At 39.2% G+C, this 24873-nt stretch overlaps 3 protein-coding genes across 8 annotated transcripts; 2 read left to right on the forward strand and 1 right to left on the reverse strand.

Annotated features, from left to right (window-relative positions):
- Positions 1-633: 633 nt before the first annotated feature.
- Positions 634-7012, forward strand: cfap99 (cilia and flagella associated protein 99). Of its 3 annotated transcripts, none has more exons than XM_072690436.1 (16): positions 634-715; positions 819-943; positions 1072-1216; positions 1312-1406; positions 1611-1723; positions 1892-2069; positions 2320-2400; positions 2484-2552; positions 2663-2749; positions 2872-2960; positions 3499-3703; positions 4945-5086; positions 5200-5351; positions 5453-5658; positions 5927-6119; positions 6776-7012. In XM_072690436.1, exons 2-16 carry the CDS (start codon positions 836-838, stop codon positions 6887-6889), a joined length of 1977 nt encoding a protein of 658 aa, XP_072546537.1. In that variant the 5' UTR covers positions 634-715; positions 819-835; the 3' UTR covers positions 6890-7012. The 3 variants fall into 3 exon arrangements, with proteins under 3 accessions (XP_072546537.1, XP_072546538.1, XP_072546539.1); XM_072690437.1 differs by having other exon boundaries at positions 685-715; positions 823-943; XM_072690438.1 differs by lacking the exons at positions 634-715; positions 819-943 and having other exon boundaries at positions 1153-1212.
- Positions 7013-7087: 75 nt separating this feature from the next.
- Positions 7088-14148, reverse strand: rtkn2 (rhotekin 2). Of its 4 annotated transcripts, none has more exons than XM_072689554.1 (13): positions 13826-14148; positions 12495-12599; positions 11554-11756; positions 10832-10884; positions 10695-10748; positions 10268-10385; positions 9971-10171; positions 9782-9876; positions 9499-9605; positions 9238-9369; positions 8885-9047; positions 8683-8790; positions 7088-8598 (listed from the first exon to the last, which is right to left on the reverse strand). In XM_072689554.1, the coding sequence occupies exons 2-13, from the start codon at positions 12582-12584 to the stop codon at positions 8012-8014; spliced, it is 1911 nt and encodes a 636-aa protein (XP_072545655.1). In that variant the 5' UTR covers positions 12585-12599; positions 13826-14148; the 3' UTR covers positions 7088-8011. The 4 variants fall into 4 exon arrangements, with proteins under 4 accessions (XP_072545655.1, XP_072545652.1, XP_072545656.1 ...); XM_072689551.1 differs by lacking the exon at positions 13826-14148 and adding an exon at positions 13055-13213; XM_072689555.1 differs by lacking the exon at positions 12495-12599.
- Positions 13581-23700, forward strand: znf365 (zinc finger protein 365). The gene is made up of 5 exons (XM_072689556.1): positions 13581-14072; positions 16100-16824; positions 17070-17241; positions 17356-17402; positions 18337-23700. Exons 2-5 carry the CDS (start codon positions 16112-16114, stop codon positions 18476-18478), a joined length of 1074 nt encoding a protein of 357 aa, XP_072545657.1. The 5' UTR covers positions 13581-14072; positions 16100-16111; the 3' UTR covers positions 18479-23700.
- The last annotated feature ends 1173 nt before the right edge of the window (positions 23701-24873 follow it).

Consider the following 24873-nt stretch of genomic DNA (forward strand, 5'->3'; position numbering starts at 1 on the left):
ATTTTATTTAAGGAATAATGTATTAAACATGTTAAAATGTTTTAATTTGAATATTTTAGGAGCTGCATAGAATGGTAATAAAAATAATAAAGAAACAAGTAAAATGAAGTTTAAAAGAATAATCTCTTGGAATTTTTTTTATCTGTAACCTGCGCCCGTGTTCATTCATGTATTCATTGTACATGGACTGAGAAGATTGGGGCTGTTGATTAAATCAATGAATCACTGAATCGCATGTTCATTTACCCAAGGCATTGAAACAGACTATTCTAAAGAATCGATTCAGTAAACTGAAGCATCACAGGCTCGCTAGCGCTTGAGTGTAGCCAGGCTGCGGAAGTAGCATCAGACTGAAGGCAGAGAGATTGGACTGGGTTGCCAAATGTTCCTCTTTGACTCCTCTTTTGTGTTCCACCTTTTTTGTTTCCGTGGGTGGACCAGGACCCTAAAGAAGAAAATAATTAATTTATTGTAATACGCCCTTTTGTTCTGGCCCCGAAATATTTTTATTTTTTTATTTCTGACAAAATAATTTAACGTTATATTGTTTAAAAAATCTGAGAAATATCTTATGAGCAAGCGTCGAAATTGGGAAACGCCCCACTGTTGCTTGGCAACACCAAAACATTGTACCTTGCATGACGACTCGGGGGCAGAAGATGGAAATGCCTCTGGCAGTATTATAGAACAGTTACAGTATCTGAACAACGGGATGGTAAGTTTCTCTTGAAAGTATTTCGTTTGTGCAGTATTACAGTACTCTAACTCTGCTGCCTAAAACGTGTGGCTGGCTAATAAATGACATTTTCGTCAAAAAGGTAGAAAGGGTCTCAGGATGAACTGGAAGGGGCTCGTCAGAGAGGCCATCTCGCTGCTGGACAAGTATGAGCCAGGCAAACAGTCTGTGGACAGCTTCGTAGAGGATTCTGCCAAGACCCTTGGGGTATTCTTTTATATTAAATATAAATTTAACCAAATGTCATGAATTGAAACATGATTTCATTGATCATATTTGACAGTGCACCTCGTGTTTGAGTCTTGTTCAAGTTTTTAATGTGTTTTGTACTTCAGGACCATCCATCGGGTGACCAGAAGTTTGTCATAGATGTTATTTATGGATGTGTTGAGTATCAAAGGCTTTTGGATATTGTGGTCAACGTCTTCTATAATCAGTCTGAAAAATCCTTATTCAAAGCTGATCGGAATCAATATGTTGGTAATTTCTTTATATTCACAATGAAATATGAAAAAAAAAAATCATTCTTAGAGCCATCAGTTTTATTTACGATGTTCTTTTCTTTGGTTTCTCAGTGGTCTGTTATCTTGCTATGTTCCATCTTGAAGATTTGGGCTTTGAACAGTTCAGTAGAATAATCAAGTCTCTGGATAGCTCAAAAATGTACATGGTAAGTAGAAAAAATGAAAAAAAACCTACAAACTACTTCTTCACAGCAGCTCAATTATAATACGTTTTATTGGACCGCCACAGTTATACCAAGTCACATATTAACAAAGGGGTTAATATGTGTATGTGTATGTACTGTATATATATATATATATATATATATATATATATATATATATATATATATATATATTGTTTTTCTCAGTTCCTTAGTTTCTTCTTTAATGTCGCCAACCTCACCACTTGGATTCATGGAGAGTGGAGTCAGCTCTATGATGCTGCCTATGTGGAGCACAAGTGGATAGCTCCATTACTGAGGTAATGCAAGGCTACCGATGATTGTAGTGTATAAATTTGTATATAATCCAAATATTATCAAGAATGGTGATAAAGCGTGATGTATCCCATACCGCAGAGGTCAAGCAGGATGATATAAGTTGTTTTTCTTTTCTGGTTAATTTAGTCCCTTCCTGTCCTCTCCATTAGATGGCGGAATGAGATTGAAGGTCTGTTAGAGCACCTTGTCAAGAAAATGACCAAAAGCAGTTTGCAGAGGGAATCCCCTAAGAAGTACACTCAGCCTCAGGAGTTTGGTCTGACAAAGCCCAAACCCCGTCCACTACCAGCTCCTGAGCCTATTCCATGGCAGGAGAAAGCCAAGCCGGTTAGTTGGTTATAATCCAAATAAATAGGACCTATATTACTTTATTTAGTGAATTCATTTATTATTATTATTATTATTATTATTAGTAGAAGTAGTAGTATCATTTCTAATAATAATTATTTTTCATTTTAAGGCTCATAGTTAAGAAACATGTTGAATATATACAGCTCAAAGCTGCTTATGCCCAAGAAGAAGTAATGGTTTTGGTATTATTTTGAGAGCATGCAATTCATACATTGCCTTTTTACAGGTTCCAGCAAGCACCCGCAGATCTCCAAATGAGCCACAAGTTCTGAAGGAAACCAAACAGAAGAATCACCTGAAAGCACAGGTCAGATCTTTTGGAGGTGGTGTTGCTGTTAATGCTAATATGTGTTCATGTATTTATATTCTGTATATGCTGTCCACTTTTAGCAAGTCTTGTACGAGGCAAATATGCAGCAGTTCCGATGTGCAAACCCACAGAAATCTGAGAAAACAAGGGTAAGAATGTTTCTCAGTGCACAATCAATCCATTCAAAACCTATGAACAAAACATTCGTCCGTAAAATGTTTCTCATACAGTCAAATGGTGTAAATTTTTCTGCTGGCAGAACACAATGTCCCAGATTCAACAAAGCTTTGATGCTAAGCTGAGATTTGACACAGTTTACACCTCCGGTACTCCAGCTACCCATAAGGTACAGTGAAAAGAATACAGTGTTAAGTCTTACTGAAAACAGCTACTTGTCCAATTCAACTAAAAAGTCTATTTAAACCTAGTTTTAACACTTTGGGCCTGTGTATTTGTTTCAAAATACAGATGAACGATTTACCCATTAGGCTGAACACAACAGCTATTCTGAGGGAAGGAGCACTGTATAATCGTCAGATGGAAGAGGAGCTAAATAGGTACTGTCTAAAAAGTAATGATCACACATCCAGTTACTACACTAAACAACTCAGTTATTTTTCACATGTTGTGAAGTGACTGTATAATAGAGAGATGAATATGTCTTGTGGTTTTAGATGTGTACAGTTTGATGAAGTGTGTGAACAGTGTTAAAGTCCAAACAGTTTCAGAACAGACCACAAACTTCCCAGTCTATACAGTTTGTATATGAACAGTAACCTGATAAAAATGCCCTTTTTTGAATTCATCAAGTTGTGATGTCAACTTTCAATTTAGAAGAAAGTATTTTAGTCTTTTAGTCTCAAATATTTTAGTCTGAACTTTCTTCTAAACTACAGGTTCTTTCATACTTTTCTGTACCCTGTACTGCTTCATTGTACCTGTGGAAGGGTCTGCCATCCTGGGCCCAGTTTCCCAAAACCATACTTGTGTTAAGGCCTGTTTAGTACATATGAGGACATTATTCATGGAAAAGTCTGGCCCCTTAATGACTAAATTATGAATAACACAGTAAACTGTTTAAATGTGTGTTCACAGGCTTGAGCGTCTGACGCAGGGGGCCAGCGAGCCCTCTGCGTTCCTGCAGTGGCAGAGGGAGATGAGGGAGAAGGACCTGCAGGAGGAACTGGCCCAGGTGGAGCGCAGGAGGCTGGAAGGCAGGATCAGTTACGAGGAGGCAGTGCTGGCACGGCAACGTGTGCTGGAGCTCAACCAGCACAAAGCCCAGCTCAAAAAGGAGGAGGTGAATGCCATGGAGTCAGTGTGTTAGTATTAACGCATGGTAACAACGTGTAATACATTGAAATACTGCTTTGTGGAGTGCGTTTAGACAGCCATTCTAATTAGTGAGTTCAGCACCCACTGCTGACACAGGCATTTAGAAGTATATTTTACTATACAAATACGAATTTTGTTCTCTGGAGTGATCAGGCCCCATCAAATACCAGTAGGAATTAGCTGAAGTGGCGTTTGTGGTCCAGAACGAATTATCCAGCATGTACTAGATCTCACTTACAGTCTTGTGGCTGGATGCATTCAAATAGAATAAAAAACAATACAGTACAGACAAAAACAATACAGTACAAGACAGACTGCAGAAAGAAACAGCTACTTATACAGATACATATACATCTTTACTACAACATGCCTAGACATTTTAAGTCTTTTTAAGCTAAAACCAGAACTACTAGCTTTGTAGTTCTGTTCCACACAAACTGGACCACAGTGGGGGTAATGCTACCACACACTGTGCTGAGGTAAATGTAGTTGTACATTTAGTAGTTGTACAAATGTAGTAGTGGAGAGGATTTTCTAGACTAAAGTAAGTCATACTGTGTTTTAAATCACATCTGTCTGTGCAAAACAAATTAAGGCCTGGCTGCCATTTAAGCAGGTTAAGAGATGTGTATTTATGCAGATGAGATTGGTGACAGTCCAACATTTGTTAGCAGTGTTAACCTAGCATCATCTTTTGCAAACTAAAGAAACATGTCAGGTATTCAAACATGCCTTGACTGATCCACTGCATCTAGGGTGTGTGATAAATCATGTTCATTAGATTTTTCATTAAACTATTCCTTTAAAGCAGCATTATACAAAAGGGTATTTCTTGCTCCTGGGCTCCCCCTACAGTCAGAGAGTTGTCTCTAAAGGCCATGCATTACACTTGCATTTCTGGGCAAGCTGAAAGATACAAAACTTGCAACCAAAGTGAAAGAAGCATGTGGACTGATGTGGTAGAGACATATTGCAGGATGTTACTCAAATATGACTCAGATTACACAGTATTCTGTGTTCTCATGTGTGCTTTTCTGCCTGCTTTTCCAAAGTTAGCTGCATGCTTAACCTGAAGTAGCAACCATAGAAATGCTATTATCGCTTTTAAAAGTCAGTGGAGCATGGACATGATTTTGAAGCTGTTATTTTAAGGTTACAAATGCTACATAATGTTTCTTTAAAGAAGAATGTGTTTGTGTGTCTCAGACTGCAGAGCTGATGCGCAGGTACGCAGAGAAGCGTCTGAGAGAGGAGAAGGAGATTAAGGAGCTGGTGCAGCAGGTTGCCAGCGGCCACAAAAACGCCAAAGCTGCCAGAGTCAAACTGCATGAACTCAAGCAACGTATTGGTAAGTAAAAATTTAGAAATTTTTTTTGAGCAAATCTTATCTTTGAGCTTTCAGAGATATGAGGTTTTCTCACAACTTTCTTACAACTGTGTGTGTGTGTGTGTGTACTGCAGTGAAGGAGGTTTCTGAGCAGAGCCGAGAGCTCCTTCAGCAGGCACTGGAGGAAGCTCAGGCTGAGCTGAGTCGCAAGTTTGAGCTCATCCATCAGATTCGAGCTCTTGAGTCAGTGCCTCACGTCAGACACAAGTTTCTGGACGACACAGAGGTGCTCACCATCTTACACATAATGCAGTGGCTACCAGTGTGAAAATGAACATATCTGATCTAGCAATCATTGGCCACCTTTTTTTTGTCGGCATGTCTCAGACAGGAGGTCACGAACTGCTGTGTGAGATGTCTCTGGTGGAGCTGCGGGAACGCTTAGCTAGGCTGAGGGAGGAGGAGCAGCGGGAGCAGGAGGAGAAGAGGCACAAGATCCTGGAGGAGAAACAGAGCAGAGAGCAGCTACTGCTGGAGCAGCTAGACACCATCGCTATGCGCAGGGCTGGAGCAGGGCATGCCAATGCACAAAAGTAAGTAGGCTTCTCCCAATCACTGACATAACTGGGATCTTATTTTTCCCAATTGCCTTCAGTAAATAAAAACAAATGACTACATATTTGCAGGCTCCAAGTTACTGCTCTACAGGCAAACAGTTGAAGTAGCTATCCATGAGTAATAGGTGTACAAATCACCATATAAGGCATCCAAAAAGGCACAGCTGTTGGTCCGCTTGCATTACCGGTATTTGCATCATTAAATGAACATGTATGTGAGTAACTGATTTTCTGTGTGAAACAGGCAGGAGGAGGAGAAGAAAATAAGACTGAAGCTGCAGGAGGCAGTGAGTAAGGATGAGAGAGTGGTGGCCCTGCAAAAGACTCTGGAAATGAAGCAGCAAGAGAGACAAAAGAAGAGGAAGAGTGAAAAGGCCAAAGCAAACATAAAAAACCAGGAGGCTACTAAGGCGGCCAAGAGCTATATTAATAAAAAGGTGAGAAAAGCACTCATTGTTTATTATTTTATTACCATCAATATACACTGATCAGTCATAACATTAGCACCAGTAAAGTGAAAAACATTATCTCTATGTACCCATCCATCAAGGGGTGGCTACACCAGGTAGCAAGTGAACAGTCAGTTCTTGAAGTTGTTGGGCAAGCATAATAATCTGAGCCACATTGATAAGAACCAAACTGTGATGGCTAGACAACTGGGTCAGAGCATCTCCAAAACATCATGCAGGTCTTGTGTGCAGTATAGTATGCAGTAGTCAGTACCTACCAAAAAGTGCTCCAAGGAAGGACAACCGGTAAACCAGGATAAGAGGCCATAGCCACCTAAGGATCATTGATGCAATTCATGGAGACCCACCTAACAACTTACCCAGTGTAAAGGATCTGCTGACAACACCTTGGTGCCAGACACTATAGGACACTTTCAGAGGTTTGGTGGAGTAATCATGTCGAAATGGGTCAAAGCGGTCGTGTTGGCAAAATGAAGACCTACTCGATATTAGGCAGGTGGTGCTAATGTTATGGTTAACCAATGTATCTATTTATGAATAGTGTAGGTATTGGTTATATTTTATAATGTCCACTGAAAGCCATGCATGTTTTTAAAAGTTATTTCCCCCCCTACATTGAGCAGCAGGCACTGGAGGAACAGCACTGGTTGCACCTGGAACAAGCTTTAGAAAGACAAGTCCAAAAAGAAGCATCAAAAAGAAATACTCCAGGTCAGACTTATGGAATTGCTACATAAGACCTTTTTTCATTCTTCTTTGTTTAAATAAGGTCTGCACAATTAAGAAGTTCAACATCTTGGTGAAACAATTTAATAAAAAGTGTCAAGGAAATCTACATTTGCAGTGTGTATATCTATGCTTGTATATAACCATCATAATAACTTTATAAAGAAAAGAAAAAAAATATATATAAATAAAGGAAATTGCATATGCAATTGGTTTTAGTGGTTTATTCTGGAGTAATGACAACCTGCAAAGAACAAATACATGTACATGGAGGCAATGACAACAAGATTCCACTGAACATAAGTGAAGTATTGCACGTAACTATTTACCACTAAATTTCACTGTCTACCACAAACTCACTGGCTAGCATATTCTAAATCACATTTCACATAGCTTTAAGTGCAGTTTATTACATCTGCATCGATTAAGACAGTCCATCTCATAAGTTGGCCTAGTACACATTTAAGAAGCCATCTGTAGAAAGGATCATTAGTCATTTCATAATATACATTTCTGCTTAAATGAAAAACTCTATGTGCGCTTCTTAACCATCACTAGCAAATCATCAAAATATACTAATATCTGCTACTCAGTCTTTTAAGTTTGCAAATGTTTGACGCTAGTGTTACATTTTCAATGACTTTTCTTTGCCAGTAAAATTATATTGGGCTAATACTACAGATTCTATACTAAATAAGCATCACCCCCGTTTCACCTGTATAACATTATGCTATTAATGTAAACTATAGAATGCTGTACATGGTGTGCTATTGAACCTGAAATCAGCAGCAGCAGCAGCCACTTTATGTGCCAAGGTCCTTATCAAAAGTGCATATAGTTTAGTGGTTCATTATTTTTTGGAGATTGTAAGTGTTTATATATCATTTTAAATACATGCACATTCACAGTTTGTTAGATTTAAAAGACATGATATTAGCTGCCAAAACATTAGTTTCAGTCCTGCCAACTTTGAAGTCTACACTTATGTAAAAAATATTTTTTGGCTGTTAACCAAGAGCTGTTTTGATTACTAAAATCTTTACTAAAATGATTACTTGGTAGTAATAAAATGGGCAGAGATGACAAAACAAAGGGTATATCTTGTTTGTTCAGTTTGAGCATTTTGTACTAGCTCACCAAGCTTTGGGGTTAATCTTCTCCCTGAAAGATTTCCTCAGTTTGTTTCTAGGGGCAGGGATGGGGGGCTGAGGAGCTTGGATGCTGTTCTTTTCTGTGTGTTCAGACTGGCCAAGCTCAATGTCCCTTTCTTTCGGGATGTGAGGATTCTGAGAGGGCTCGATCTGGGCTAAAGGTGGATTTTTGCGAGATGGCGCATGAGTTTTCTGTAACTGCTGGATGATGGCAGAGAATTTTGCATCCAGCGATGGCCGCCCTGTACGAGGCCTTGTCCCCTTACAGGAGTTTTCCTTCTCCAGATAGGACGGGGCAGTGACGGCATGAACAAATGGTAATTTATCAGGGGGAGGTGGAGGGGCTCTTCTCTTCTTGTTGCTTGGACTGGAAATGGAGTGGACACTATCTTTACCTGGTGACAGCACAGTTTTCTGCACTACCATTGGTCGCGACCCCTCAAAGAGAGCTGCCCAGTGAGGAGGTTCCCTTTCCTCTTCTTGACCAATGAGAAAATGCCCATCAGTTTCCTCAATCTTATTGTGAATAATATCAGTCAAACTCTCAAATTTCCCTGGAGAACCAATGCCTGCAAAGCAACAAACCAGTTTCAATTACACAGGTGAAAAGCCATGTACAGGAAATCAATAGACAGTGTACAGCATTTACTTACTCAGGTCATTATAAACAGAGTCTGCTTGTTTGGCAAGGAAAAGTGGGGGTTTCCGTGGGGACAAAACTTCAATTTCCATCAGCCTGTCACAGGTGTGCTGCCACTTACCTATTGCAGAAGCAAACAATTCAGTTTTCTTTATTCAACCAAAAACACACAATAGCTTGTTAATCACCATCTTTCTCACAAGTATCTCACTCACTCTGGTCATAAAGGTGTTGCCAAAGGGCATTCAGCCAGTCTTGCAATTGTTCATGTGTCTCAGCTGTGAATACATGGCTAGCAGGGTCTCCTGTCCCTGGATTAATCAGGCTCAGTCTAGCCCCACTCTTCTGGTGGCCCTCCACCACACGGATGCGGGTGTCCTAGGAATTACACACAAAAATGCATGTAGTTTTGGCTGACAATAGACTACATGTTTGAAACACACTAAATATAAAAGCCTCCAAAGCCTCACAACATTAAGCCAGTTACTTCTGCTAAAATTCTTCAGCATGAGATTCAATGTATGCTCTAAATGCAACTTAATATTACTGTTTTAGTTTGCCATCCTACCTTGTTTATGGCAATAACGAAGCTGGGCTCCACCTTGGCTTGAATCTCCTCAGGGGTGAAGTAGCAAGAGAGCAATCCAGCCTTCAGCACACAGTACAACCTGCAGCAGCGCTGCAAACCCTCCACAATTTGCTAAAACAAACAGATATCATTGTAAACTCACTGTCACATACAACAGAAGTGATACTGCATATGAATGCCTTTTCATTAGAAGTAGTACTATGATACACACAAGATATTTAAAAGATTTGTGCCCTTCACCTGTTGGCTGAGGTAGCCACTCATCATATCCTGCTTCATGCAGTCAGGTTGTGCCACCAGCTGACAGCACAGGTTTCCATAGAGAGGCAGCCATGACGATGCCTCCACTGAGCAAGCAGAGACCAGAATAATTCAAAGTAACATCATAAACTGTGTCCATTCCATCACATGGCAGTTGACAAATCAGAACGGTAGGGTGAGATTTGGAAAGGCGGTGTCAAAATCTCTAAAAGCTCTTAAAAAGCAGGTCAGTCAAAAACATTTTTTTTTCAAAACCACTTACCATTCTTTGAGACTATGAGTGAATGAGACTGAAATGAGCCCTCTGCCTGTTCCAAAGCAAGAGTTGTGTATGCCAATAGAGAATACTGCACCCCACTGAAATCGGAAAAATGGGAGAAGTTACAACCCGTTACGAACATTTGCAGCGAACACTGATGAGCACACAAACTGAAAGAAGACCAGTGCTTACGGTGGCATAGGATTGGCTTGAAGAAAAGCATCAGGATCACTTTCATCTACAACGGGGGAAAGTTTCTTCCCAGATGCTTTGCCAAAAGAGGAACGCAATTTCCTGGCCAGTTTCTTTGGCGTGTTGACCAGAGGTCCCTCCTCTTCTATTGCACAGCTGTAAAGCTCAACCGCCAGCTCAAAGTCCGGCTTAGCCTCAGAACTATGACAAAAGCAATCAGACAGAGACAGGCCTTTGCTGTACTCAATTTCACTCCAATTATAATTTATTACAAATCCTGTCAACCGGAATACTTACAAGACAGTAATGCCCTCAAAGCAGACGTCAGTCACTGTTCGGTCTACAATTACCATCTCTGTGTCAAATATCTCACAGCCAATCTTCATTAGACAAAAGACTGCCACTCGCTGAGGGTCTGTTGAAAGAACTCCAGACTCAGTAGGTGATAAAACAAGCATGATGTGGACACTGTCTTAAATTCTTAAAACTTATTACAGTTAAACAACTAAAGCAGTCATAATATTTCATCACACAGAGTGGGCTGCAGTGTCATATCCACTATGCACTCAGAAAAGCATATTGTGCATCACAAAATGTATTAGGATGATAAAGACCGTCACAATTCTCTCCGATACTCTATTGTGATGTAAAGTATGAGATGTCAATACATTTAGACAGACATCTAATCTAGATATCTATTAAGTCCAAGAAATTAAGCACTCACTCCCTTTGTTGTTGAAGTGTTCAGAATCCTTCCAAAATAGTGGGATTCGCAGACCTGTGTGGGGAGGATTTACACATTATTTAAAGTTTCACATCAAAGACCAAGTAATAACAAAAACAGGGTTTTAAACTACTTGCCTGATATGGCTACTTTCCCCTTACATGGCACTCTGTTCTGAGAGTCTAAGGACCTGTAAAACAAGGCCATTTTACAACAGTTACTTACATTTTGTGTATAAATATGCACAAATTTGAGCGTTATGTCTGATTATATAATAGGTCTACAACAGACATACTGTGGAACTGATCATTTCACTTTAATTTGTTGGTGTGAGACTGCACTAAATGTTTACATATTTGCAATTTTTAATTGCTGCTTGTATGTTTGACCAAGTTACTTATTTATTCTCAGGTTCAGCTGCTAGATTTTATTTTGAATTACGCAAAATATTTAAAAATAAGATTGATTACTGTTTGTGTGTCTGACAAAGTGAAACTACTTATTTTGGCGGATACATTTTATGTATTTTAATATATTCTAAGTTTGACACCTTTTTTTTTAATGCTATGTCAAGGTCCTGCACCACTGTTTATTTTAGTGACAAATAAATAGAAATTTAGTACATTTATATCTATGTGTTAATTTGTTATATTTTGTTTTACAAGTTGATTAAGTGAGATTTGAGTTTATTAATTCAATAATGGTATCAGACTGGTATCAGGTATCAACCAATATGCAAAGTTAATGTATCTGTACTGGAACTGAAAAAGCTGGATCTATGCATCCCTAATGCAAAACCAACAGCAATACATAGCAATGCAAAGCAATATGATCTTTTACTCATATCATGTAGCCCTACCTCCTTCTAAGACTTCTAGCCACGTCCTGCTGTTCTTTTCTCCTCCGTGCCTCGGCCATGTAGGCTTTGATTCTCGCATTGCAGGTTAACAGACTTTTGGCTGCATCAAGGATTTGTTCTCTCTTGGTACTTGCAACCAGAAGCTTGTATGCACCAGCTCTCATTCGCATCTCAAAGTCCATCTTTTCCTGTATATCACAGTCCTAACAAAAAGTCAATGTCAAAGATTAGCAGGGATACTACAAAGCAGACTAATGGTAAATATCAGGTGCAGACTGCAGCCACAAGACAACAGGCAGTGGAATGGGGAGGATAATCACTGCAACACAATTCTCAGGGAAATGAGACGTTATGAGAGATGAAATGGCTGGGAGTCTTCTAAATCACTGCAGGATGGAAGAGCATGGCACAAAAACTACCATAGAACAACAAGAAAAGGGAATATGAGCCTCCACTGCTCCTCCAGTTTCATGAGCAGTGTCTATAAGGCAGGTTTAAAGAATGAGCTGAAACAGGCATGACAAGGGCCTTTATATGCAAGTGGGAGGAGTGTGGAACAAGTATGGTGAATGAAGATGCAGGCTGACCTACACAATGGGACTCACTAGCTAGGAGACCAGATTGAAGAGCTGTGCGGTGATGTCTGAGGATTAAATTACATCAGCTTTTTCTTTGCACAATTTTAGGACCAAAATGTTGTTTTTTTTTTGTTTACCACCAACCAATATTGTATTTTGAATATGCACTTATGTAATGATTATCAAAGAGGTTTGTGAATGTTTAGATCTAAACCGATGAATAATGTTGAAGTTAGAAAGTTAGTAAGAAAAAATGGAAGAGTTCTTTACAAAGACACTATAGAAAGAACTACAGTATTTTTATAGAATGGCAGGGAGACAATCACCACACACTCCCTCAGACATAGTCTACTTGTAGACTACCTGGAATTTCTTAGAAATTTGTCGTATATACAACAAATTCATGTCCTCTATTATCTGCTGAGGGTCATTCAGGCTTGTGCATCGTTTCATGCCTCCTGGTTTCGCCTGAAAGGGATATTAAATGAACGGTTAGGTGGTTAGCAGACACTGAACTAGTCCCAGAATTGAGACTGAGGTCTGGGGACAGGGGGGAAAACATAGCCATCATATATCAAGCGGCTTCATTAACGTAGGACAGCATGTTTGGACTTATAGTTGCAATATTCATTCATCACATGCAACAAAACCCTAAATGACAAAGTAACGGTTTACATTATTATTTTTATTTTATTTTTATTTCGAAAACGGTTAGCTGATATTCCAACAAGGATATTAGCAGTAACTAATTTAATGATAACGCAAATGCCCGAATTAATACCAATAATATATTTATAAAGGCAAAACATTAGATTACACCAGGTTAGTGCAGTAAACAGAAGAATGCTAGCTCGCCACCTGTAAGCTGTAGTTCCCATATCACGCTGCCTTACCATCCGCTACCTTCAGCGAACTCAACCTACCTCATTTTGTAAAAACAACGCACTTTCCCTTATCTTCTTTCTCTTAACTTCCATGGCGAAAGACGAACACGACGACACGGTGGACCTTGCACCAACATTTCGTCTAAAAATTCGTCCGTCCCGCGGTAGATCCATACTGGCTCTTTCCAGGAGAGACAAGCCCCCTCCAGCCCAACAAACCGACAGACTCCGCGACTGTGATTCAGCCAATGGGCTGCGTGCAAACCTCACCGTTGCCTAAACAACCACCGGGTCGTACCACTTTCAAAATTTGAAATGGAGCAGTGGAGATGGAGGTGTCTTGAGTTGCTGGGTGAATATAGTCACCTTACAAAAACCTTCATATCTTAGTAAAATGATATGCGGATGTCTTTAGTATAGTTATTTTGTAGTATTTCCCATTATTAAATAGTATAGCGCTATATTCATAATGTTTTTGGCTGAACTCTCCCGTCTGTGCTCGAATGGTTCGAGCCGATTGTCTGTCGCACTCTGCATCCCAATGAATTTTCAGTCATTCTAACCAAAGCACTGTAGTTCACTGGGACTGTAAGTATTATGACTGTAGCTAGCGAAAGCGGGGTGCTACCATATTTAGATGATCAGACATCACTGGTACTGCACGACGCCGTTAGGTATCTCAGCAAAGATGTCTGTGGCACCCATGTCGCTGTTATTACGGCAGGTTAGCTAGATGTGCTATCGCACCGTCAGGTGGCAACACGACTGTTGAGGGAGGAAAAATCAGAGGAGCCCAGCTAGCCTACCTACCTGTCGAGCAGATCAGAGCGCCCAGCCTGTGAAGCGAAGTGCCCGATCTGATCAAAGACGTAGCTGGTTACTGGAGTCCTGGATATCAGCACGGGATGAGCTTTTATTTTTTATTTTTTTTTTTACGGCGGTTTGATCGGCGGTAGAAGAATAGCTTCATGACTCTGGCTGCACGACTCGGTCTGACATCTAACAGTAACAAGTGAACGCCTCCAGAAGACCACCATAACCAGCCCCCCTCCTTTATGTAAGCCAGCTGAGCTAACCTTAGTTCCAGCTGATAATGACATTGATGTTTTTACATGTTGGTGGAATATAGCTTGTGATTGGAGATCAGAAGCTAGTGCTCTAATAGCTGAATCTGAGTTGTTGTATCTACGTCATGCCCAGTACAGTGGTCGTCTAGGGTTTGTAATCTTGCTCCCACCCTTTAGAATTTTGATGTGTTAAAACTGTAACCTAATTAATGCCATATTAACGTTAGTTAACGTCAATTACTGAAATAACCATGTCTCTTGGTCCAGTGGCATGAAGAGTAGCATGTGATTGTAGTCAGGCGGATGAACCTGTTAGAGCTGGCTGGCAGTGTGTGGGTTCTGCTCCACCTAAATCCAGCTATTCAGGCTGTAGCTAATGCCACAGGATTGTCCTGCCTGTAAATTAGCCTCAAAATGATATTTTAGGGGATCTGATAGAAATTGATGAATGAAAACATGCATTAGAGTGAGGAATACGGACTAGCCCTTTAAAGAGTAAGCATTTGCCATTACCTTGTAATACATGCATCTATAATCAAAAGCCAGAGAAGCATTTGGCCAGCTTAGCCAGACTAACTTAACAGGAATTCAGTTGATTTTTCTAATTGTCTATACGATTACATTTTTGAGATGTAAGTAAACCCATTCAGAGCGGTTTGATATAAGATCCAGTTCTAGAGAAACTCACTAAGCCAGAATTGCTCACAGTAGTGGTGATAGGAAGTATTTATTACCATTTAAAAATACAGTGATGTGAAAAAGGGTGTTAGGACACCCCATGAAAACATTTTGTTTTTTATTTACATATTTAAACATGGACATTATATATGGACATGGATAATCTTTGCAGAAGTCTCTTTAAAAATAATTTGTAAAGTCTAATTAATAAAAATGCTAATTCATTGTGAGGAAAAAGTAAGGATACTCTATGCCCTAATAGCTAGTATTTACCCCATTTGGATGAAATAACCTCCATTAGACATTTCCTATAACTGTCTACCAGTCTCTGACATTGACTAGAGTCTTCCATGCAGAACTCCTCCACTCCTCCATGCAGAACTCTTTTAAGCCTTGTTGCAGCAAAGTGGCTCAAAAACAAGACATTTCCACCTCCATGCTTCACAGTTTGGTATGGGTTTATGTGCTCAAATTCTGTGGTTTGCACCAACCATGTCTTCTGTTACTGTGCCCAAATCATTCAACTTTAGATTCACCTGTCCAAAGCACCTTGTTCCATAAGTCCTGGTCTTTGTCTAGTTTGTCCGACTAACTTTAGCCTTGCTTTGAGATTTCTTTGACAATGGCAAGGTTTTTTCCTCGCACAGTCTCTCTTTGATTGTAGATGCTGTACTTTGAGACCAACTGTGGCTTCCTGTAGATCCTGTGATGACATTTTAGGGCTGTTGGAGACTTTTTACACACCTTTCCTCTTGAGCTGAGCTTGCTAGGACGGTCTGACCTGGCCATGCTGGCAGTTGTTTTAAATGTTCTCGGAGATCTTTTAAATTCCTTCCCAGATCTACAACTAACTTTCTGAAGGCATCAGAAAGCTCTTTGGATCTGGGCATGGTGATGCCACTCACTTCAACAATCAATGGCAAACCAAACTGAATTTCTGAGATTTAATCAAACTCTCATGTGCTTAACCTGATTTTAATTTTAGGTGCTTTAGGTAGTAATAAATGTGGGAGTTTCCTAACTTTTCCTCACAAGAAAACTAAATTTATATTAATTGCATGAAATGAAATTTACAAGAAATTTATTCAGTTTTAAATGACTGATTTACATCTAGGCTGTGCAGATGCGTCTGGATTTTATTAAAAAGAAAAAAAATGAGTGTTGGTTCACTGGCCATTTGGCTATATTTGAGCTGTAGATGATTTCACATCACTCCGCTCTTTGTTTACATCTGAACACGTGGATTATGCAGACCTTTTCACCTCTCATTCTTTGGAGAAGGGTTAAAGAATCTTACCACTCACCACCATACTGAATCACTGTGATGTTATTTCGCCAGGTTATTTCTGACATGCAGCAGAAGTTGTGCACCCGCAACACAACCTTATTTGTGGAGAATGGCCTGGCTTGTGGTGCAGGGGCTCCACCTCAGCTCCCATTTCGCTGCCCTCGGTGTGGAGAGCATGAACGCTTCCACAGCCTGGCTGCACTGAGGGCCCACCTGGAGTACAGCCACACATACCACACCCACCCCAAGCATGACCTCAGCCTCCCAAACAGCAGGGGCCACTCATACCACGACTACACGAAAGACTGCAAAAGGGCCAATGCCAAGACCCAGACAACAAAAGATGCAGGCACCGACACTCATTCTCTCGGGAAGGGGGAGCACAAACTGCCATTGAGCTCTGACCCCTCTTCACTCGAACAGTGTCCAAAGGGGCCTCCATCCCCAGAAAAGAATACAGCTGGCGGGGAGATGCTTGCTGGTACAGAGCTCCTTTCTGTCCCGGTGGCCTCAGTTGGTCAGAGGTTGGAAGGCATGATGAGGACCGCCAATAGTAGCATGGAGCGGCGACTGCTACGGCTGAGTTCCGAACTGGCCCAGACAGACACTGCCCTGCTGTGCGAGCGTGCTCACTCGCACCACCTGGCCCAGGAGCGGCAGGAAGTGCTGGAGCGTGAGCGGGCCCTCAGCAGGCAGGTGGACGCTGCTGTAATGGTCATTGCGACGCTGCGGCAGCAGCTCAGCATGTCCGAACATGAACTGGAGCGCAGGAAACAGTGAGTAATGCACCTCAGACATGGCCTAATAAACAGTGAACAATACACAGCAGAAAAAAGACTTTTATATAGGCAGATAGAGAGATAGTTATTGATTTATGTAAAGCTAACTACCTATGTTAAAATGACTTCAAAATAAATAAATAAGTTTGGTTCAGTTTCAGTTCAGTTTGTGGTGAAAGCAAGCCTATCTGTTTTATTATATAATAATTTTAATATAATAAATTGTTTGGAACTGGTTTTAGGGAAGTGATCACTATTCAGAAATTTCTGGAAGCGGCAGCAGAGCATGAGATGTGTGGGAAAGTGCGATTGCGACGGTTCATCGAGAGCCTCCTGCGACGGATCGCTCTGGCAGAAAGGCTCCTGGAGTACTACCAGAGCACTCCACACCAGCACTACTGCACAGCTCACCCTGTATGTCCCACCTTTCACTGTTGAACTTTGACTACAGTGCAGAGTGCATGCTTCCCAGCATTGATTGTAAAAAGATACATAAAGTTCCTTCTCACTTCTTTGTTATCTATCTAGGGGCCTCCCTCAGCTGATATCGGTCCACAAAGAATAACCAAAAGCAGGTATTGCATGGCTTTTTAGACATTCATAATGCCTTAGTGATGTCGCATGTTTTTGTTTATGCAAGAATATTACAAATACAAAGTAGAATAGAAATAGAATAAACAAAATTAAACATAAAAAGGAGCATGCAGCTAAGCTCTTATAATAATGGACCCCATTGTCCTCGTAAATTGAATAATGAATGTCTGAATTCTTGTGAAAACTGCATAAGTGAGTTTTAAGAAGAGATATCTGTTGGTGAATTAAGCTCATCAAATGTACTCAGGTCATCAGGAAGAGTGCCATTATGGGAAAAGGTTGCTTTTTCTTAAGCCAGGAAGCCGGTATAGTTGACATATTCCTGTTGGCTGATTTAAGGACTCTTGTAACGTGTGAGGTGTAAGGTGTTTGTCGTGGCCTAATTTGCCTTATAAGCCTTGCAGTAGACACACTTTCCCCTATTATTTATTCATTGGGATTGCGCAAGGCTGGTAGAGGATCGTTTTGCTGTAGTTTATAAGTAATGATCCCAATTGCCATAATTTTATAAACAATTTGTGACACTTTGTGTGGCATAGCACTGTTTTATTGAGTTTTATTGAACCTGGAACCAAATATTTATTCAAATAATAAAAATCGTAAATAAATCAAACCAGTAACTAAATAATTCTAATATGACCTTACAACATATTTCTAGTAATATAAAGATATACAGTGTTGTCTAACATTCTTCACACTGCGTTTTAAAAACAAAATACAAAATGAATGATGATTGGATATGCAATGTGGGAGATACAGTGAGCATTGGCATTGGTCCACTGTGCCTATGTATATAGTATATTCTTATAATATATATGTTTTTATGTATGTATGCACATTTTAACAAATGCTTCTCAAAGTGTCAAATCTTAGACTGCAATCTTATACTTTCAATGTAAACCTGTTTTCTTGCAGGTCTACAGGAGAACAGTTGGTCCATGATGAAGAGCAGGCACATGGACGCCAGTCGGGATGGGAAGCATCCAGAGTGTCTGGGGAGAGACTGGGTCATCAGGGCTGGCTCCAACGTAGCAGGTCAGATGGTTATGAGGTTTAAGGGTCTGACCTAAGCCTGAATGTACTGTTTGTTTAAAAGTGTAGCGTATTGAGATTGTATTTTAGGGTAATATGTACACAGAACCTGTACAAAGAAAAAAAAACAACATTCCCGAAATAATATTTAACAATGTTCTTCCTGTATGAGATCCTTTTTAAGATGATGTGGGAAATCAGGCCTACAGACCAAACCCCAGGCTGCACATTGCATCAGAGTGGAAGAAACCTCAGCTTGGGTGGAAGCTAATTAGATGAGGGAGATAAGTGTTGATGAGGAAATTAACATTATGGGTAGATAAAGGCTTGTAAAATAAACAGACGTTTGTGCATACAATCACATAATATTGTGTAACGTAAAATAACTAGCTAACTTCTTTTTTTCTTTATCTTCCATCAATCAAATATAAAGATGTTTGCAGTCTTACAACATTGTCTTCAAAAATATTAGCTGTGTCCAAAACTGGGCAGATCACTTTATAGAGCACCATAATAGGAAATTATATAAATAAATCTATATTGTGTATATAGAATTAAACAAGGTAGTGAATGATTTTGGACATGCATGTGAGCTCATAGCTGTGCAACAAAAGAGTGTGTTGCATAAACAAGAGAAGCTTTTTTGACAAGATGAGAAATATTTCAGGCTTTCTGGCAAGATTGTATGTATGTTGCTCTTGTGGAAGCAAAGTAGAAGTTCCTAAAATTTTTAAAAGAAGGACATCACCAGATATTGTCAATAACCAGGACGAAGTCTAAGCGCAAACGTTGATAGCTAGTTGCTTTTTTGTTACAGAATAAATATTTGAAGACCATGATTTAGGAGGCTTCTTTTTACTTGATTTTGGTATTTTTCTCAGAAGTCAATGTACCAGAGATTCTTTACAACCCTTCAAGAATGTTTCTTTTGACAATTTTAATCTTCCATTAAAATGCAAAATAATAATACTAATAATAAATTAATAAATTAACAAATTTACAAGTAATCCCATGTTTCACCTATCATTGAGTGTAAATGGTCCTGGAGAAACGTTGTTTCGTTTCACTGTGTACTCTGTATGTAGGTGAAATGACAATAAAACCCCACTTGACTTGACTTGACTTGAAATGCTCAGCTAGCTCAGAGACCCTATCCGGTACATCACGGTACACTCTTAAATTAAAGGTATTTTATATGGTACTTTGAGGGATGCCAAGAACCTTTGGTTTCCTAAAGAACCATGTTTGTAATAGAAATGTGGTATGAACAATTTATATTAATTCCCTAATTTTCTCACTAATTTAGCTGAACCATTTAACCCAACCACTCACTTGGACTCCCCCTATCACCTGCAGTGCTCCTGACACTAGGAGGGTAAGGACGAGCACATGCATCTGATACATGTGCAGTCAGCCACTGCCTCTTTTTGAGGCAGTGCAGCATCACTAGGCAGCCATTGTGCACTGGATCTCCATCTCTGATACATCAGCCATCAGCCACTCAGGCTCTGGCTGCTGATGGTGAAATGGCATGGGCCATAGTGTGGGAAGAACCTTTAATACAGACATGTTTCTTTATAGAACCAAAAGTGGTTCTTCTATGGCATTTCTCAAAGAACCATCTAAAGCAGGCTAAGGAAAATGCATTTCGGTTCACATTAATATTAAACTTTTTATGTTGAAGAAGCATTTAAACTCCACCCAAGAAGGAGCTTCTTCCACCCTCAGATCATTGTCCTGGTCTGTGGGGATGAATAATACTGAGTTGGGTTTCGTACCACTCTTCTCAACTAAAAATAGTATTTAAGTCTGCGCTCTGTCGGCTCCTGTGGTGTCCAGTTATGGCATGTCAGTGTTTTGATACTCAGTAAATTCACCCTGTGGAAATATCGTTACACTCCATCTGTGAGAGCTCACTGGTGGCATGGCACACTGGTGGCACAGGATGAAACTGCCCTTTAAATCTGTCACAAACAGCTACCAAAGTTAGCGGTTTACATTCTACAGAAAAATAAACTGATTCTAATCTTGTGCTCACTGAATGCTTCATATCTAACCAATTCTCAGCTCTTGCAGTATGAATGTACCTTATAATATTCAAAACACAACCAATCCTGTCATGCATTGGTCACAATCTGTAGTATCTTAAGCTTGCAGTTAGTTTGTGTTTAACTATGTGTTAGTAGAAAACAGTAATATCCAAATATTCTATTTGTTTGTTGATCTCCAGTATTTACTTTGGTCTCGTTTTGAAGGTGCTGATGCACACTATGAATGTCTGAGATACTTTCTGAACGCATTAATGCACATAACCTATATTTTAGTGGTGCTATTGCTTGGGAATGTCTACCAGCGTCCCAAACAATGTAGTCAGTATTCTGTGAAATGCCTCCTAACAAAATTTCACTTTAAGGGTGAAAATATCTTTGATTGGCAATATGAGCTCAACTCATGTTTCATATTAAAAGAAGCAGGTTATTGAGTTGTATAGTCAGTGATGCTTTACTGGAACTCATCTCCCATATGCTGATAATTATTAATTTTACATGAAGGTGAGTGGGTTAAAATCAAGGTTAAAATCTTTTAAATCAAGGTTAAAATCATTATAGGTAAGTAACTAGAGCAATAGCACTTATTGTCTTAACCTTAATTTTGGCAAATTTGTGTAGCAGTTGTAGCAGAATATAGTAGCCTACATTTTATGTTGCAAAAGTTCAGATGAAGCTTTAACAATTCAGTTGTTACATATTTTGCACCTTGTTTCTAAATTATTATTATTATTATTATTATTAATCATTTAAGTTGAAATTATTATGTATAGTTGTGGAACACCATCACAAAATAATAGAAAAAATATTGTATTTTCTAACTTTTTAATTCTTCATATGTTCTTCATTCTATTTTGTTAAATGGTAATCTGACTTTGTACTGTTTGTGATTTATGGTGGAGGTGCAGTCCTAGAACAGTGTTCTCACCATCAAACATTGGTGTAATGTAAACTAGGGCTGCACTATAGTGACTTAATAGTCGACCACTGAGTCCTTGCGGTTGTGTTCTGTGATCACATTCATAATTACAGGATTTGTGTTCAGTGTGTTTCAGTACTCGAGTACTTACTGGAAAGGAATTTGAGACAAAGGTGTATGATTGCTGCCTGCATCAGAAAATTAAGGCTAGGAACAGCCCAGACTGCTGCTAGTAATCAGAATAGTCCATTACTGCATATCAGCTACTAACTGACAACAACTGGGTCTTGGCTACTAGAATTATATTAGGGCTGTACAATATGAATAAATGAAAAACTAGTTTTGGAATTACATTGCAACATATTGTGATTTGGATACACTTTGCAATATATTAGAAATGCTCTGGTGAATCAGTAATTGACCTAAAAATGTATTTACTTACTGGTGACAAATGTTCGACCCTATTGAAAGTTATTTGTTTTTCATTTAAAATTATATTTAGTAGCTTTAGCCTTAGTTTATACATTGTCAATGTTTCTATTAAACGTTACACTACGAAAAGGTTTGTACTTGAAAAATATCAGATATTGGCATTCAATCACAAAATTAGTTCATACTAAATACATTGTACAGCCCTAATTCATGGTGTTAAAAGAACACACACAGTTTGCCTTTCTGACTCTCTGTTATAAGGAATATTATAAATGATGACTTGAATTAGTAGCTATAAGTAGCTACTAATTAAAACCTGAAGGTTTTTTTAAGTAGGTTGGTGAATAAAAGGCGACAATACACTTTTTTATGGAGAAGGTGGCAACTTTGACCGTTTACATCTGGCCACTTTGTGCATCTTCAGTATCATGATTATATCTAAATAAGGCCAAGCTACATAAAATATGTTATAGCAGTGTAAACGCATCTGTCTCTCCAAAAAAACAACAAACACATCTGCATATTCCGTTCCGATTTCAGTCTGGCTAACCGGAGACGCATTTGACTACCCTGTAAATGCATGTGGCTAAAATTTTATCAGGATACAGTCCAGATACTAGTCACATGAAGTGACCAGGTGCAAAGGGGTCTTCTAGTATTAATGCTTATTTGTTAGTAAAAGACTAAAAGACTAAACTACATATGAATGGATGATATATGAGTAGGTTTGTGGTGTTGTGGATAAATTGTTATCAGCTACATGAGCTGTGCACTGGCACTATTATTATTACAATCTTGTTCTGTTCTTTGTGGTTCCCTCAAGTTTTGTTGATGCTCTCTTCTGTGACGGGCCTACAACAGTAAAGAAGAGACCCATAATAGTGTTGAGAGGCATGAAGTCTGTTCATTGTATATTGTGAGTGAGCATGCTATAGAAGTTCTGTAACTAGTGCAATATGTGAAAATATATTTTTGAGAGAAATCATGTTAAGATGATTGAGGTGGCTTAAAAAAGAAGTCTAGGTACACCATATGGTCAAAAGTATTTGGACACCTACATGTTACCCCTGCAGGAGCTTTCATGACATCCCATTATGAATCAATAGGCATTAATATGGAGTTGGTCCCCCCTTTGCAGCACTAACTGCAGGTTTGGAATTTTACATGGTCTAACACTTAATGGCTAAGTTGCTGCAGTTCCAAGATGCTTCTACTTTTCAGTAATACCACTCACAGTTGATGTGGAATATCTATAAGGGGAGTAATATCACCCACTGGGTTGTTGCAATAGTGGTATCCTATTACAGCACCACACTCAAATTATGTGAGTTCTCAGCAGACTGCGTGGCTAGCTGCTTAAATTCAATACTTGTCCCAATACTTTTGTCCATATAATGTGTCTGGAAGATGTTGTGCAATCATTCATGTACAGTATAAGCTAAATGAAGGTATACTCTGAAGGACAATCAAAAGTTAGACTAATCTAAATAACTTTCTGTTTATTCATTTATGGATCCTAGTTTGACACCCTAATCTGACTATCTGATTTGACTTCACTGCTTTGAATGTGCCATGCTGGTTTCTGTTAAAATCGTCAAGCTTTGTTTTTGCTACATTGCATATCCAACTTGTGTGTGCCTTTCTCTCTGAATCTTGTCGTTGTTATTACACATGCAACACTGTGAGGTACTGCAGGATCTGTGCTGTTCTGTGTGACCTTCTGACAAATAAAAATGTGATTATTAATGATATTAAAGGTATTGACTTGTCATTGCTATCTATATATACATAAATATTACCCAGCACTGTGGCAATTACAGTTGGTTTATTAAACTCTCAATATCAACCTGGCTGTCTTTCTCTCTCTTTTTTTTTAGGCTCACTTTCCTCCCAGCCACATATTCTCTGTTCTAGGTTTCAGAATCAGTCAGCATTGAAGCTTTCACTATGATTCAGTAATGTTTTGAAATTAGGAGGCCATTCCACTAGAGGGCATCCTTGCGCTTATCCTGCATGCTAGACCTGGCCCAGTGTCCAAAAAGTATCATAGTGTGAAGAATGGCTGAGGATCGCTGAACCATTTTAAAATTCAGATTTATGCTAAGATGCTTTAAGGAAACCCAGCCCTAACTAAAATTCTTCTTCATGAGGCACTGAAGAATGTATTTGCTACCAGTGTTAATGCATTGAAGCTCCATTTATACCAGTATGTAGATTAAGGAGACGAGATGGTTATAACCTGTACCCCACTTGAGTCAGATCATTTATGATTCTGCTGATCATGATGATGGTGATGGTGCTTATTTTAAGATGTGAGAAGGAAGAAAGTCATGCTATAGGGAAGTTCAAAATGTGTGGCAAACGTTAAGAGGCATAGCTCAGTATTTAAATATGCATACAGCTCCAGATCTGGACAGCTTGAATAAAAAAACATTTCATATATTCAAAGAACATTTAATTGAAGAAAAAGACCATTTTAAAATACAGTTTTTTAATTATCATTTATTGAAATGTGAAAACATTATACAACACCAGCTTGTGTGAAAGTAACTGTCCCCTTAGTTACTTAGTCAGTTGCCCAAATTTAATTGATTTAATTGGGAATTAACTAGACCCACCCATGCTTGATTACTCAGAACCCTATTAAATCTAAATATAGCTTTTCTAGTGTGGCTAGACCACATTGAAAGCTCTTAACAAACAAGTGGATTATGCCACAATCAAAAGAGATTCCAGAAGAGATAAGAACGTTTATTTAAAGTTATTTAAATATATCTGTCTAAACGGTTACAAAGCCATTTCCATGACTCTGGGAATGAACAACAGTGAGAGCCATTATCTCTAAAGGGAAAACTTGGAACAGTGCTGAATCTTCCCAGAAGTGACTGAAAGTCGTCCAAGAGTGCAGTGACAAAGGTTACTTAGGAACCCAGAAGAAATTCCAAAGAACTGCAAACTTGTCTCAACCAAGGTCAGCGATCATGATTCATTCACCATTAGAAAGAGGCTGGTCAAAAATGG

This window comes from Salminus brasiliensis, chromosome 10, assembly GCF_030463535.1.
Source record: "Salminus brasiliensis chromosome 10, fSalBra1.hap2, whole genome shotgun sequence".
NCBI classification, from domain to species: domain Eukaryota; kingdom Metazoa; phylum Chordata; class Actinopteri; order Characiformes; family Bryconidae; genus Salminus; species Salminus brasiliensis.

Coding starts and splice junctions, on each gene's coding strand:
- cfap99 (XM_072690436.1), top strand. CDS start 836: ATGAACTGGAAGGGGCTCGTCAGAGAGGCCATCTCGCTGCTGGACAAG. Junction 2,750..2,871: donor GTACTCCAGCTACCCATAAG/GTACAGTGAAAA, acceptor TTCAAAATACAG/ATGAACGATTTACCCATTAG. Junction 5,659..5,926: donor GGGCATGCCAATGCACAAAA/GTAAGTAGGCTT, acceptor TGTGTGAAACAG/GCAGGAGGAGGAGAAGAAAA.
- rtkn2 (XM_072689551.1), bottom strand. CDS start 13,189: ATGGATCTACCGCGGGACGGACGAATTTTTAGACGAAATGTTGGTGCA. Junction 10,749..10,831: donor GGGGAAAGTAGCCATATCAG/GCAAGTAGTTTA, acceptor CTCCCCACACAG/GTCTGCGAATCCCACTATTT. Junction 9,877..9,970: donor CAAGCCAATCCTATGCCACC/GTAAGCACTGGT, acceptor TTCCGATTTCAG/TGGGGTGCAGTATTCTCTAT.
- znf365 (XM_072689556.1), top strand. CDS start 16,112: ATGCAGCAGAAGTTGTGCACCCGCAACACAACCTTATTTGTGGAGAAT. Junction 17,242..17,355: donor ACTACTGCACAGCTCACCCT/GTATGTCCCACC, acceptor TTATCTATCTAG/GGGCCTCCCTCAGCTGATAT. Junction 17,403..18,336: donor CAAAGAATAACCAAAAGCAG/GTATTGCATGGC, acceptor GTTTTCTTGCAG/GTCTACAGGAGAACAGTTGG.